General features: G+C 36.8%; 1 protein-coding gene and 1 long non-coding RNA gene across 3 annotated transcripts; both read right to left on the reverse strand.

Moving 5' to 3' along the window:
* Nucleotides 1-652: 652 nt before the first annotated feature.
* Nucleotides 653-8,313, reverse strand: psme1 (proteasome activator subunit 1). Of its 2 annotated transcripts, none has more exons than XM_062991988.1 (11): nt 8,164-8,313; nt 6,871-6,903; nt 6,704-6,766; nt 6,508-6,609; nt 6,326-6,380; nt 5,994-6,091; nt 5,775-5,843; nt 1,785-1,852; nt 1,634-1,688; nt 1,057-1,143; nt 653-928 (listed from the first exon to the last, which is right to left on the reverse strand). In XM_062991988.1, the coding sequence occupies exons 1-11, from the start codon at nt 8,200-8,202 to the stop codon at nt 848-850; spliced, it is 750 nt and encodes a 249-aa protein (XP_062848058.1). In that variant the 5' UTR covers nt 8,203-8,313; the 3' UTR covers nt 653-847. The 2 variants fall into 2 exon arrangements, with proteins under 2 accessions (XP_062848058.1, XP_062848057.1); XM_062991987.1 differs by having other exon boundaries at nt 5,994-6,094.
* Nucleotides 8,314-14,310: 5,997 nt separating this feature from the next.
* LOC134310404 (uncharacterized) lies at nt 14,311-15,247 on the reverse strand. The gene is made up of 3 exons (XR_010011301.1): nt 15,107-15,247; nt 14,882-15,005; nt 14,311-14,796 (listed from the first exon to the last, which is right to left on the reverse strand). It is a non-coding gene; the product is annotated as an uncharacterized LOC134310404 (long non-coding RNA).
* Nucleotides 15,248-16,175: the final 928 nt, after the last annotated feature.

Below are 16,175 nucleotides of genomic sequence, written 5' to 3' on the forward strand. Positions count from 1 at the left end.
CTCCATTGTTCTTCATACTGCTTTACAAAGGTATTAATCAATAAAAAGAACACCCCCCCCCCCCCCCCCCCCCCCCCCTTAGTCATAGCCAATCATCTTCGTGTAAGAGCTTGGCCAGCCAAAAGTATGGCAAAAGTGTAAGAACCGAGATCTTAGCAGTGGTGGACTATGTAGATAGTTAGTGTATTTACACAGCGGTGTAAAAATTGAGTTGCTCTCTTTCCAGTTGCTATTACAAATTTGTCACACTATATAATTTCAGGTCACTTGATATTTCACAGAAGAAACCTACAAAAACAGAACATAACACGGGTTATAATACTCATATTACCCATGTGAAAAAATTAGCATGCCTGTAACTTAATATCAGTAACTGTAACTGTAAATTCATATAATATATAACTGTAAATTTATATTTACAGTAAATTTACTGTATTTTTATACTGTAAAAATACAGTAAATTTATATTTACAGTTACTGATATAAATATTTTACTGTATTGGGTTTAAGATCTTTCTTACAACGGTTTCAGGACCAGGACATTCAAAATTTAAATTCTATTTTTACATCCATTTAAATGTGAACATTAGTTTGTGTGTGTGTGTGTGTTGCAAGACATCAGCTCATTAGTCCTTCACATAATGACGACAAGTTATCCAGGTTGAATTAAGAACTGTTTAATAGATTGTTTTAGTCAAAGTAATCACATCATATCACTTACATAATGTCAGTACAGATAACAGATGCTTTTCTTATTTAAGAATTCAAGGTTCTGCAATGATTTGTGCTTAGCAAAAATCCATTACAATTATATTATAGGTTTTTTTTCTGTGTCAATTACTTTTTTTTAGTAGATAAGAGCTTTACAGTCTCCCCTGGGCTTTTTAATTTTGTCATAGTTCTTGCTGATGACATCAAACAACACAGCCTAGAATTAAAAGAAGAAAAAAGGTAATACACAACAATACAACTTTAGTTTTCATAAATAAAATGTTATACAAATGTAAATCATAACATGAACTGGGTCATTGGCCAATTTATAATGTGTACACTTACATATGTGTTGCGTATATCCAGAGCCACTATGCGAAGCTCACAGTACTGGTGTTGATCCAACTCATGAACAAGCTGTCTGTAATCTCCCTGTAGTAACACATTAGCAAGTGCACATCAACATAATTATGGAAATGGAATTTCAGTTGATAAATGGGAATGTCTTGAGAAAATATCCCGCACAAAAAGCTTACAGCTATATAGTAAAAGTCTAAAAGTTAAAAATCAAACCATGCAGTCTGCAACCATGTGGGCATAAAATTACCTTTTTTTAGTATTTGTAAAAAACAAAATCAATAGAAAACAGTTAAATGGGCTAATTTAAAATACATTATATATATATATATATATATATATATATATATATATATATATATATATATATATATATACTTACAAACTTTGTCTTATAAGTATAAATAACAAGCTACCATAGTATCCATATTTTTTATTCTGCGACCATGGTTGTACTGATTTACATTGACATTCTGTGTATATTTTACTTATAATATAATCTCTCAAGATATGTTTGAAGTTGTATTGGTATATCACGTACAATAAATATTTAATTTGTTCTTACCACATGTGGCTGTTTGGAAGCCTTGGCTACAGCATCTCCTCTCTCGCTGTAATATCTGAAGACAAAACAACATAAAACATAGAATATATTGAGAACAATAATCTGAGCCAAGTGTGTGAGCTTGAACACACAACTTAAAATCATCACTTACTTTGTGATCTGAGTCTGAAATCCTTCCACCTTGGTGCGTGTGTTGGTAAGAAGCTCAAATACTTTCTCCTATAAAATTACAATAATTAAATTCAACACATACTCAAGTTGACATGTATTACACACAATTACTATGGCATTAAAAATGCTAATTGTCGATAAAATGGAAGAGTGACAGGATATGAAAAAAAATAGACACTACACCACCCAGCCTATTTTTTATTTGTATTTTTGGATCAGTGCCCTCTTACATCACCCAATCCTTTAGCTTCAGCTGATGGACAGACTACCATATACAATGCTATGAAAAAAGTACCTTTTACCTGATTTCTTTTATTTTTGCTAATTTGTCACATTTAAATGTTTTCCATCTTCCAACTAATTTTATGATAAGAACAACATGACGTTTAATAGGTTTAAAAATGTTTTTCATTTGTTGAAGATAAAGATTCATTCCAAAACTATGGCATCCATAAAATTGCCTAAACCTAATAACTGGTTGTGCCAGCCTTGGTAGTAATATCTGCAATCAGATTTTTGCAGTAAACTTGCTTTAAGACTTTTAGATTGCTGTTGTGAAGGAATTTTGGCCCACCCTTCTTTGCAGACTTTAATTTTTGGACAACTGCAAGACAAGCCTTTGTGTTTTTTGTGGTCAGCAGTGTTTTGCCTATAGTCTCTCATGGATTTCATGTTTGCCCAGTGGCTTTCATGTACACTGACCTTAACTGAGGCAGGTGAACCATGAGGCAGGTGAACCATGCTGTTCTTTGGATACTTGTGACCTTTTGGATAAGTTGTCAGTGTGTTCTTGGTGAAATTGTCATAGGCCTCCTGGGAAGGTTGACTACTGTTCCTAGTTTTTCCACTTGTGGATAATGGCTCTTGCTGTGGTTTGCTGAAAGCCTAGAACCTTAGCAATCATTTATACCCCTTTCCAGACGCATAGACTTTGTTTCACATCTGTATTTGAATAACTTTAGAATCATATGCTGATTTTTGAAAGCTTTTAGCCTGCTTTACATTGCCAGACAGGTTGGTTATGAGTAATCAAATGAGTGATATTTAGATTCAACAGGTCTGGGATTAAACATGCCTGGGTGTGGCTAATAAAATTAAACCCAACTGTCAATTGATTTTGGTTAAGTGGTGAGCCAAGATTCCTCCACAACTGGCTGATTTAGTATAATTACTAAAGGTTATACTTTTTCACATAGGACCAGGTCTAATATTAACATAGTTTGATGATCTGAAACATATACACTACCGGTCAAAAGTTTTAGAACACCCCAATTTTTCCAGTTTTTATTGAAATTTATGCAGTTTAATGTCTTATTGTACTCTGAAATGAAGACATAGAACAAAAAAACAACTGAAGTTAAAAAAATAAATCATGGAATTAATTTATAAACCAAAATGTATTATAAAAGTTTGATTCATTAAAGTAGATACCTTTGGCAGATAAAACAGCTGAGCACACTCGTGGCATTCTTTCTACAATGGAAATTAAATATTCTTTAGAAAGTTCTTGGCACATGTAGGCTGCTTTGCTTTCACTCTTCTGTCCAGTTCATCCCAAACCAACTCAATGGGGTTTAAATCTGGAGACTGTGCTGGCCACGCCATGTTTTCAAGCTTACCATCTTGTTCTTTTTTCCTAAGGTAGTTCTGGCAAAGATTGGACTTATGTTTTGTGTCATTATCTTGCTGTAGGATGAACCCCTGACCAACTATGCGCATCCCAGAGGGTACTGCATGGTGCTGCAGAATGCTGTGGTAGCTGTTTTGGTTCAGGGTACCTCTCACTCTGTACAAGTCACCGACCCTGGATCCAGCAAAACAGCCCCAGACCATCACGCTTCTTCCTCCATGTTTGACAGTTGATGTCACACACTGAGGAACCATCCTTTCACCTACTCTACGGCGTACTAAAAATCCTGCGTGATAAACCGAAGATTTAAAATATTGATTGATCAGTCCATAACACCTTCTTCCAGTCTTTAATAGTCCATTGGCAGTGTTTTATGGCTCAGGCAAGCCTCATTTCTTATTCTGACATCTTAGCAATGGCTTTCTTGCTGCAACTCGACCTGTCAAACCTGCAACTCAAAGTCTTCTCTTCACCGTTGAAACTGTGACTTGCTTACTACGACCACTATTAAGTTGTGCTTGAAGCTGTTGTCCTGTATGCCGCCTATCACGCAAGCTGTTGACTCTTAGAAACTTGTCTTCTAATTCTGTTGTGGCTTTGGGTCTGACAGACCTCTTCCTGTCAGAGTTTCCCCCAGTTTCTAAGTGCTTTTTGATGGTGAAGGAAACTGTACTCACTGACAACTTGATTTTCTTTGCAATTTTTCTATAGGAAAGACCTACATTTTTAAGTGTTACGATGGTCAGTCTGTCTTCCATTGTTAATTGCCTTTTTCTTGCCATTTTTATAGCAACACGATACTTTCTGCAGAACAATACTGTTCAAATAATGCTCACAAGGGTATGGTACCACAGTGTGTTCCAACACTTTTTTTATGTAGACAGAGGGGGTTGTAAGTAATCAAGACAAGTTGGAACACCCCTAGGAATTGGTAGCACCAACTTTAAAGGCTTCATCAACCTCCATTGCTTCAGAACAGCTTTAAGTTGTTAACCCATTTTTTGTTCCCTGAAAAAGGCCATTTTTTATAATGCTGAAATGTACATTATTTTTCAGTTTAGGGTAACCTCACTTTTTTTTAAATCTCTGACAGTTCAGCACTTACCTTTGTACCACTTTAAGCTATTCACTGGACTTGAACTGCTTGAGTTTCAATAAAAAAACTGAAAAAATTGGGGTGTTCTAAAACTTTTGACCGGTAGTGTACATATGACAAAAATGCAGAAATAGAAGAAATTGGGAGGCAGAGTGAAGTGCCAAATAATTTTATGATAGAAAGTGGAATTTATCATTTACTCATTAATGACAACTCCAATGAGCAAAGCTTGACCAAAGTTTGTTGCTGACCAAAAATGGAAAAAGCTGTATCAGAATTGTGGCACATGTATATACACCGATCAACCACAACATTAAAACCACCTCCTTGTTTCTACAGTCACTGTCCATTTTATTAGCTCCACTGACCATATAGAAGCACTTTGTAGTTCTACAATTACTGACTTTAGTCCATCTCTTTCTCTGCATACAGAGGACCACCACAGAGTAGGTATTATTTGTGTGGTGGGTCATTCTTAGCACTGCACAGCACTGGTGGTGGTGTGTTAGTGTTTGTTGTGCTGGTATGAGTGGATAAGACACAACAGCGCTGCTGGAGTTTTTAAACACCTCACTGTCCCTGCTGGACTGAGAATAGTCCACCAACCAAAAATATATCCAGCCAACAGCGCCCCGTGGGCAGCGTCCTGTGACCACTGATAAAGATCTCAAAGATGACCAACTCAAACAGCACCAATAGATGTGTGGTTGTCTCTGACTTTACATCTACAAGGTGGACCAACTAGGTAGGAGTGTCTAATAGAGTGGACAGTTAGTGGACACAGTATTCAAAAACTCCAGCAGCGCTGCTATACCAAACCATGATTACAATCACATGTTGACATCACCTGTTTGGAATTACATCATTATTTAGTTATTTCACCTCATTAATAGCCCCAATTTTTTATTTTATTTGTTGCAGGCCTGAAATGCAGGAATGGAGGTATTTGATTTTATTTGATTGAAATGAACACATGAAATGAAGTTGAGCAGATAAAACATGAAATATCTTGGGTTCAAACTGTCTGCAATCAAATAAAAGTCAAAGTAAATGTAAGGAACTCTGCATTTTTATTTTATTTGCATTTTCCATGCTGTCCTAACTTTTTCTGATTTGGGGTTGTATATTTTATGTATGTGTGTGTGCACATGGAATCTTGTTTACAAAAGCCCAGTGATGGGCAAAATTCCAATGGCCAGTTTGCTACTATGCCATATATTAAATATCTAATATGCCAGACTTACCTGTACAGCCACACCAAAGTTGTTGCCATCCTCAATTTTGGGGATCTGTAGCTGTACCCACATTGACACCTTAAATAGTAAAGGTAGAATAATAAATATGTTTAAAAGAATCTATACATAAATTTTTTTCTGAAAGCAATGTACATTACATTGCAAATTATGTATTAATACATAAAACAGCATAGTTTATTCTAAAGTATAAGAAACATGAGGTCTTACTGTGTTGAGGTTTTCCTTCAACATCTGAATAATGGGTTTTATTTCTTTGACGAGCTTCTCTATTTTCTCATTACTTGCTATGGGGCCACATAGGGGACCTTCTAAATTAAGAAATGCTCATTTTAAATGTCATTGTACCCATGTGTCAAATAGGCATTAATATATAATTTAGGCCTAAAAAGGTATTAGTAAAATGTTTGTGAAAAAGAACAATTACAAGGACACAACTAAACATTATTTTTACATATAGAAAACTTGACATTTGCATGTAGCTTTAAATTTGTCATTATGTTAACTTTTGGACAAAGAATTGAGCTAACAGCAGGTTTTACCTTCCTCTTCATCTTTATGTCTATCATCTTGTTTTTTCCCCTCCTTTGCATCTTTCTGTAATTAGAAGACATCTGTATGAATAACGGAGGCCTAGTGTCTATGTATCAAATTGATAGTATATTAGGACCATGTTGTATCAAATTTAGTAACATAATCTTATGTGTTACTTATATGCAACTACCTCCTCTTTCTTCTTTCGTTTAAGTTCCTCTTTCGCAAGGTCTGGGACAGGGATGTCCAGTGAAGTTCTGATATCAGAAATAGCCTCCAAAATCAAGGATACCTAAAGATATATAAAAATTGTATGTAATATAGAAAAAAAAAAACTATTACAAAAACCTTATTTAAACTTACACACTCAGCATTGAACACAATACCTTCAGCAGGTTATCAGTCTCTGCAATCATCTGGGGGAAGGAAGATAAGACAAGCTGCTCTGCCTATCACAGACAAAGCAGAAATATCCACATAATTAAAGTGCTATACATTTACAAAAAACTAAGTGTTAATAAAAAAAAAAAACTAAATACATCAAAATGCCTACCTGTGTGGTAAGTTTCTTAGTAAATTCATCAACCTGTAAAAATTTATCATGTTTAAGGATATACACTTACTTTTCCTTATGCAATGTAAAATAGTGCAACTAATTAAAAAAAAAAAAAAGCTATTTTATAAGCTTAGAGAACAATTGTAAATTGAAACTGATTGAGTGATTGTGGGTTAGTGAACATGCCCAATTTTCTCTTTGGCTTTACCATAATAAATGGTTTTAATATCTTTAGATTATTAAACTTGCACCCATGTGGCAAATAATGAATAATAATAATATTAAACAATTATCAAAATTAAAAGATTGACCAAACAATCTGGCTAATTTTTTAGCTAGTTAGCTACAGCTAATTATCCATAAATACCACATGATTTTGCCTATTTGTCACACTACATTTTAGGATCCTCATACAAAATTAAAGGTAAGACAAGGAAAACACTGTAAAATGTTTATTTTATTTTTGAAAAATAAAGGTTGTGCAACACCTGTATTACCGTTTGAAAAAATACATTACACCCCACCACAATTCACCCAAACCTAATAACTGGTTGTATCACTTTTAGCAGTGACAACTTTAGCCAAAAGTATATTCCAGTGGAGGAATATTGGCCCACCCTTTTTGCAGAGTGGCTTTAAATGGCTTATGAGTAAAGTCCTGCAGCAGCATTTTAGTGTGGTACACATCAGAACCTGTGCTTCAATTGTTAGACTTTGTTAATTGCACTTTAGGTCACAGTCAGACAATTCAGAATTTTCTTGTAGAGAGTTCATGGTTTTGTCAATGATGGCAAGTCAACCAGGCCTTGATATAGCAAAGTCACTACATTTGATTGTTGGTACGTAATGGGACACGTTTTTCAAAAATGATCTCTTTTAATTCATTAGTTAAAAGCTTGCGTGTCAACATGGTGTTTATTGTATCAAGTGAGCCATCAGTATATTGTTCTGCTTGTTTTGGCATTATTAAAGTACAAGCAAAAAATTAATTAAGTAAAATGGAGGCTATTACCTTATCAGTTTGTGTTTAATTTTTTTTTTCTTCCATAAATCCATGCTTACAAAGAAGGCTTTTAGTCTGCTTGCCATATTTTTTAAAGGAATAATTCTGATAACAAACATTAAAATGTATGATGCATAATGCATTTTACAGATAATAAAACTTCTGTAAAAATTATTAATGTCTTATGTAAGGATATAAGTAAAAAGGTCAAGGAGGTTTACAAGTGCACAAAGATCGGTTAGGCCATGTTTATGGCCTACAATGACAAATGAAAATAATGCGATTACCTCTCTTTTCGATGAAGTGCTCATATCTAAGGAACTCATAGTTTCAGGTGTTCAGTATGTCCCCTTCAACTAAAATTGTCGAATTTTAAAAAATTGGAAACAGCAGAGAATTTTATTTCCGGAAAAGGACGCGTTGCGTTACTGTCGATACACAGAATGAAAGTAAAAGTAAAATAGATAGTGGTTGATTTGTAGTTTTTAAAAGAACCGCGAGGGGGTAGTAAAAACTGCTTTTTTAATGCAGCAAATACTAAATCTACGTGGTCACAGCTTTGTTACAAGCAGTACTTTTGAGATGTGCAACGTTGTATAAATGTACTTATGTTGTATAAATACTATATACTATATAACATAATATATACTTTACAAAATATTATAGCGTGACCTTTAACAACTTAGTTACACATTATACAGTTACACATGGTTTTACTCCCTTTAACTACCTGCCACTTGAACTAGCTGACTTCTTTGTACTAGCTGACAAATGTACCCACAGGCCCTGTTGTTGTAGTGTGTTATTATTATGCGGGTACTTGTTTGTATACTGTAAATCTTTATAGTATTACTTTTGTAACAAGTAACTTACAAGTATATGAAAAAATCTGGTTTATATGGTTGCCTCCTAAACATACAGCTACTCTAAATTACCCCCATTTGTGTGATTTAGTCAATGTGTGTACAGTGTATCACAAAAGTGAGTACACCCCTCACATTTCTGCAAATATTTCATTATATCTTTTCATGGGACAACACTATAGACATGAAACTTGGATATAACTTAGAGTAGTCAGTGTACAGCTTGTATAGCAGTGTAGATTTACTGTCTTCTGAAAATAACTCAACACACAGCCATTAATGTCTAAATAGCTGGCAACATAAGTGAGTACACCCCACAGTGAACATGTCCAAATTGTGCCCATATGTGTCGTTGTCCCTCCCTGGTGTCATGTGTCAAGGTCCCAGGTGTAAATGGGGAGCAGGGCTGTTAAATTTGGTGTTTTGGGTACAATTCTCTCATGCTGGCCACTGGATATTCAACATGGCACCTCATGGCAAAGAACTCTCTGAGGATGTGAGAAATAGAATTGTTGCTCTCCACAAAGATGGTCTGGGCTATAAGAAGATTGCTAACACCCTGAAACTGAGCTACAGCATGGTGGCCAAGGTCATACAGCGGTTTTCCAGGACAGGTTCCACTCGGAACAGGCTTCGCCAGGGTCGACCAAAGAAGTTGAGTCCACGTGTTCGGCGTCGTATCCAGAGGTTGGCTTTAAAAAATAGACACATGAGTGCTGCCAGCATTGCTGCAGAGGTTGAAGACGTGGGAGGTCAGCCTGTCAGTGCTCAGACCATACGCCGCACACTGCATCAACTCGGTTTGCATGGTCGTCATCCCAGAAGGAAGCTGACGCACAAGAAAGCCAGCAAACAGTTTGCTGAAGACAAGCAGTCCAAGAACATGGATTACTGGAATGCCCTGTGGTCTGACGAGACCAAGATAAACTTGTTTGGCTCAGATGGTGTCCAGCATGTGTGGCGGCGCCCTGGTGAGAAGTACCAAGACAACTGTATCTTGCCTACAGTCAAGCATGGTGGTGGTAGCATCATGGTCTTGGGCTGCATGAGTGTTGCTGGCACTGGGGAGCTGCAGTTCATTGAGGGAAACATGAATTCCAACATGGACTGTGACATTCTGAAACAGAGCATGATCCCCTCCCTTCGAAAACTGGGCCTCATGGCAGTTTTCCAACAGGATAACGACCCCAAACACAACCTCCAAGATGACAACTGCCTTGCTGAGGAAGCTGAAGGTAAAGGTAATGGACTAAACCCAATTGAGCACCTGTGGCGCATCCTCAAGTGGAAGGTGGAGGAGTTCAAGGTGTCTAACATCCACCAGCTCCGTGATGTCATCATGGAGGAGTGGAAGAGGATTCCAGTAGCAACCTGTGCAGCTCTGGTGAATTCCATGCCCAGGAGGGTTAAGGCAGTGCTGGATAATAATGGTGGTCACACAAAATATTGACACTTTGGGCACAATTTGGACATGTTCACTGTGGGGTGTACTCACTTATGTTGCCAGCCATTTAGACATTAATGGCTGTGTGTTGAGTTATTTTCAGAAGACAGTAAATCTACACTGCTATACAAGTTGTACACTGACTACTCTAAGTTATATCCAAGTTTCATGTCTATAGTGTTGTCCCATGAAAAGATATAATGAAATATTTGCAGAAATGTGAGGGGTGTACTCACTTTTGTGATACACTGTATGTGCTGTCCAGTGATTTATTGGTTGTTTTCATTAACTTTTATTAATATGATCAATAACCACAATCTTGTTTACAAAAGCCCACTGATGGGCAAAATTCCAATGGCCAGTTTGCTACTACGCTATATATTAAATATCTAATATGCCAGACTTACCTGTACAGCCACACCAAAGTTGTTGCCATCCTCAATTTTGGGGATCTGTAGCTGTACCCACATTGACACCTAAAATAGTAAAGGTAGAATAATAAGTATGTTTAAAAGAATCTATACATAAATTTTTTTCTAAAAAGCAATGTACATCACATTGCAAATTATTTATTAATACATAACACAGCATAGTTTATTCTAAAGTATAAGAAACATGAGGTCTTACTGTGTTGAGGTTTTCCTTCAACATCTGAATAATGGGTTTTATTTCTTTGAAGAGCTTCTCTATTTTCTCATTACTTGCTATGGGGCCACATAGGGGACCTTCTAAATTAAGAAATGCTCATTTTAAATGTCATATATGAGTATATTGGTATTGACAAAGACAAGCTTGCTGTTCTACCACGAAATGTCAATCTCTTAATATACAAACTGTGTTCAACTAATAATATTTATCTTCAGGCACTCAGGTGGTGCAGCGATAAAACACAACATAGCTGACAATTCAAATTTGTCTACCCTCCGGCTGGGCTGGGCACCTACATGAACAACGATTGCCTGTTGTTCATACAGGGTTGGAAGCTGGATAGGGACCTCATATATGATGCAATTATGACCTCTGCTGGCTGATTGATGCCTCATGCAGGTGAAAAGATGCTACTGCACAGGTGTCGGAGGGGGCATGTGTCAGTCTCACTCTCCTAAATCAGGGCGGGGATCAGCATCAGTAAGCGTAATGCAATTGAGGAAGCGTAATGCAATTGTCTTATTGGATACGCTAAAAAAAGTTGGGAGAAAAAGGGGAGAAAATGCATAAATGAAAAAATATAGAGAAAAAATATTTTCCACATTACTACCAATCTAAACGTACTGTTACATCTGCAACTACAGCAACAACCATTAATATCCTACCAGAATTAATGTCTGTGTCAATATCAGACCCTTAACAGATTGAACAAGCTCCAGTTGGTTTAAAATGCTGCAGCTCAAGCTAATTGGAAATAGAAAATTTGGTCATATTAGCCCTATTCTGTCATCTCAGCATTGACTGCCAGTTAGATTCTGCATTAATTACAAAATACTTTTAATAACCTATAAAGCACTACATAGGCTGGCTTCACTGTACATAAGTTGAGCGCTTCAACCTAGCATGTTTACTTTGTTCACAGGGCTGGGCTACTTACAGTTTCTGGAATTAAAGAATTCCCTGCAGAGGGAACATTGTTCTCACACAAAGTCCCAGAACTACTAGGACCAGATTAAAAACATACTTATTTACTCAGGCTTTTAATCGGTCTTTACAAACAAGGAAGTTCTCTCTCTACAGTTAAGCTGTGCGTGGGTTTCCTCCGGGTGCTCCGGTTTCCTCCCACCCCATGCAGACCTCACCTCATGCAAAGACATGCAAGTGAGGTGAATTGGAGATACTAAATTACCCATGACTGTGTTTGATATAACCTTGTAAACTGATGAACCTTGTGTAAAGAGTAACTACCGTTCCTGTCATGAATGTAACCAAAGTGTAAAACATGACATTAAAATCCTAATAAACAAACAAACAAACTGGTGGTTCAAGCCCCACCACTGCTAGGTTGCTGCTGTTGGGCCCTTGAACAAGGCCCTTAACCCTCAATTGCTTAGACTGTATATAGTCACAGTAATGTAAGTTGCTTTGGATAAAAGCGTCTGCTAAATGCTGAAAATGTAAATGTAAATACAGATACATTACACAATAAAACAGAATTGTTGTTGTACAGTGAAAGGTTAATTGTACCGTATTAGTCTATGCACATCAGATACTAGTCTGTATCAACTAGTCTGTATACTACAATAATAGACTTCCTAAAATGTAGTTATAGCTTTTCGTTTTGGTGTGCCACCCCAAGTTTTTCAGTGGCCCCATCTGGCCACCCCTATGAAAAAAATTTGGTTGCGCCACTGCACCCGAATGCCAACCGTCCATAAAAGTTTTCCATATTTCTGTTGTTACCTCCCAAAAACATACATGAACATGCATACAAAAATTATCTGAATTGCTTTTAGTAACAAGCAAGCAAGCAGCTCCTCTGTAATGAACTGATCTGTTTAGCAAGTATTGCTTAATTGCACCCAGAATACTCACTGGTACCAGTCCCACTGTGACTTTGACCAGGATTGCTTTCAGTAAAATTTACAGATGATTTTACAGGTCATCCATTTAAATGTTTTCTTCCCAGTTAGGTTAACAGGTATGATCATTCATATGATAGATGCAGTGATTACCCGATCAGCATCTCAGAAGTTACAGAATTCGCTAGAACACTGTCAAGCACTGTGCATAAAACAGTAACCTCTCTGTTGTTAAATTAATTTACATACCATTTGGTACATAGTCCAATATTTAAGACACAGATCCATGTTTGCCCTGATGCAACTAGTTTAGAAAAATGTTTTTTGTTCTAGAAAAAAATACATGCACTGTGTAGCGCTCTCTTAATCACTGAAAATGATTAGCTGTTGAGAATTTTAATCATCCTGGAAATAAGCAATGCCCCATTGACTGTGGGGGAAAAGGTCTAGTTTCTAGTCACTGGAAAATGTGTTTTGAGTCAGCAACTGGTAAATTAGGGTAAAAAACATGTAACACGCACATTACATCTTGAGTCTAGGGTCTGTGCCAGATCTGGTCAAATCTGATACATTAATCTGTGAATCAAATCTGACCTGGTTTCTTTTTGCATTGTGGGCCCCCAGTTAGTCTATCTGGTGCAAAATCAAACCGGAATCAGTTTGAGTTTCCCCTATAAGGCACAGGTCTGGATACAAAAACATTTGGCCCCAGTGTGACTTATTTTGTTAATATTTTATTTACATGTACAAAGTATTTTGCATGTTTATAAACATGGGAATTTTATATGTATCAAATTCAAGCTTAAGTTTTAAGTTGACAGCTTTAAATCTTTACATTAAAAAATAATCTTCTGTTACATACAAGTCTAGTGTCACGCTTGGAGCCTCAGGGTGATCCTGTGCTCCAGTGTACCACGCCCTTCTCTCCCCAGTCTCCAGCCAGCCTCCCTCTCCTGATTGGTTAGCTGGGGCTAATTAGCCCCAGCTGCTACTATTTAGGAGAGGCTCAGGGAAAGGCTGGTTGGAGACTATTGCATGGTAACTCTGTTTGCGTCTGGGATCTCGGCTCCTGGTACTCTGCTCTGTCTGCTCTGTCTGCTCTGTCTGCTCTGTCTGCTCTGTCTGCTCTGTTTCGTCGGTTTCGCCTGTTTCGTCTGTTTAACCTGTTTAGTCTGTTTAGCCTGTTTGTTTGCCCCGTTAGCTAGTGATGGCAAAATGAAGCCTCATGAACCAATGGGGCTTTCCAGTCCAAAGATTCGCCAAAAGGTTCATTACTCGAAGCCTCATGAACTGTTCTCACTAGTGACACCTGCTGTTAAAAGAGAAATATGACAATCTACAGTAATCTGAGCCAGAGTATCTTTGAATGTCTATATAGGAAATCAACCATCTTTGCCACTCTGTATCAATGAATATAAAAGGTTGTTTGCTAGGAAATATTATTAGGTATTAAGTGATGATAAACACTTAAAATAAATACAACAATGATGACACTGACACTGAATGTAAATGTGCTTATTAAACTGGGAGTGCAAGAGTGCTTTATGAATAATGTGTTTATTGAACTTTGAGTGAAGGACAGTAAACTACGACAAAGAAGTATGGAGAAGGGACAAATTCAACTTATTGATTTTTATTTAAAAAGATAACCTTTTTAACAGTGTTGGGGTTTAGGCGATTCCTTTTTTTGGATACAATCTCCCCAGCCTTAGAGAATTCCCTTTCACATGGCACTGAGGAGGCTGGAATGCATAAAAACGTTTGTGCCAACTTATATAAATGTGGATATATATATTTATGTTTGCTCCAGTACATGAGTGGATATTCTTGTCTGGGCAGGTTTACTTCAGATAAGTATCTGTCAACTTTAATGGTTGCATCAACTATTGCACTCGAACTCTGCCTGCTCTGTCCCACATTGGAGTCCAGCAAATGCCAAAGGTCACCTATAAGTGTACAAGGGTACAAAAACAGCAATCAGTGATTGATATTACATTATACACACACATACACACACACATATGCATATATATATGGAAAAGGGTTGTGAGTCTTTGATGACCATATTGACCAGGGCATCATCCACTATTTTCTTTCTGGAATCTGAAACAATATGTAATTGAAGTTATTACAAGGGCCAAACACATGATGTAGATAATTAAATAAAGATTATTTATTTATTATTTACTTTGACTGGTGTCTGGACCACTGGCAGCAGACTGTGCATGCTCATGTATTGCTCTGTAATGCCTTATCATGGAGGATGTGTTGTTGCTGTAAGTGAGCTCCTTATGACACAGCAAGCACCTTACCTGCATCATGACAGTAAAACACATTATGTATAGGTTATGGAGGATATTGTAATGATTACTTTCTGAATATACAATTTTCTGACAATACAATTATGACATACCTTGTTTTGAGCAAACAATTCAAAATGTTCCCAGACAGGAGAAGTCCTCCTCTTTCTGGGTGGCTCCATGGTGTCTATCTAGCCTACAACTAACCTACACTCTATATTAAAATAATATAGATGTATGTAGATAATATAGATGTACTGTATATAAATGATAATACAGATGTATATTAATAATAATATAGGTAATTAAGATATATAATACTATATATATATATATATATATATATATATATATATATATATATATATATATATATATATATATATATATATATATATATAAAACACTAAACTACTCAACTAACTAGTCTACTAAACCCTAACCTAATAATATAAATATTAGATATAATTATATTAATAACTGATAATATTACTATAATAATTATAACTGATATAATCTATAATGTTATTACTAAACTTTACAAACTAACTGTAACGCACACTCCAATCGCCTCGCAACCAGACCAAACAACGCCAAATCAAAACCCACAAAGTGCCTTGCAGTTCAAACTCTCTTTATGCGGTTGCGTGCCGCTACCGTAGCGGCACGAAAAATGAAACGATGACGTGTCCCACTGAATCCGAGGCCTCGTTTGTCATCAGTCACGTGATTTTTTACGTCACAATACACGCCTCGAACCGGGGCTTCATTTGACACGCCCCTTTTTGCTCGACACAGGCTCCGAAGCCTCGCTTCAAATGTCACATCACTACCGTTAGCCTGTTTAGCCCCGTTAGCCTGTTTAGCCTGTTTGTTTGCCCCGTTAGCCTGTTTAGCCCCGTTAGCCTGTTTAGCCTGTCCGTTAGCCTGTTTAGCCCCGTTAGCCTGTTTAGCCTGTCCGTTAGCCTGTTTAGTCTGTTTTGCCTGTTTAGTCTGTGTTTAGCCTGTTTAGCCCCGTTAGCCTGTTTAGCCTGTTTGTTTAGCCCCGTTAGCCTGTTTAGCCTGTCCGTTAGCTTGTTTAGCTTAGCATAGGTTGTGTGTTTGGTTTTGTTTTCATTTATCTTGTTCTGTGTTCTGTCCTGTCTTTATTATTAATAAATATAGTTTTCTTTCACACATCTC

Source organism: Trichomycterus rosablanca, chromosome 3 (genome assembly GCF_030014385.1).
Source record: "Trichomycterus rosablanca isolate fTriRos1 chromosome 3, fTriRos1.hap1, whole genome shotgun sequence".
Classification (NCBI taxonomy): domain Eukaryota; kingdom Metazoa; phylum Chordata; class Actinopteri; order Siluriformes; family Trichomycteridae; genus Trichomycterus; species Trichomycterus rosablanca.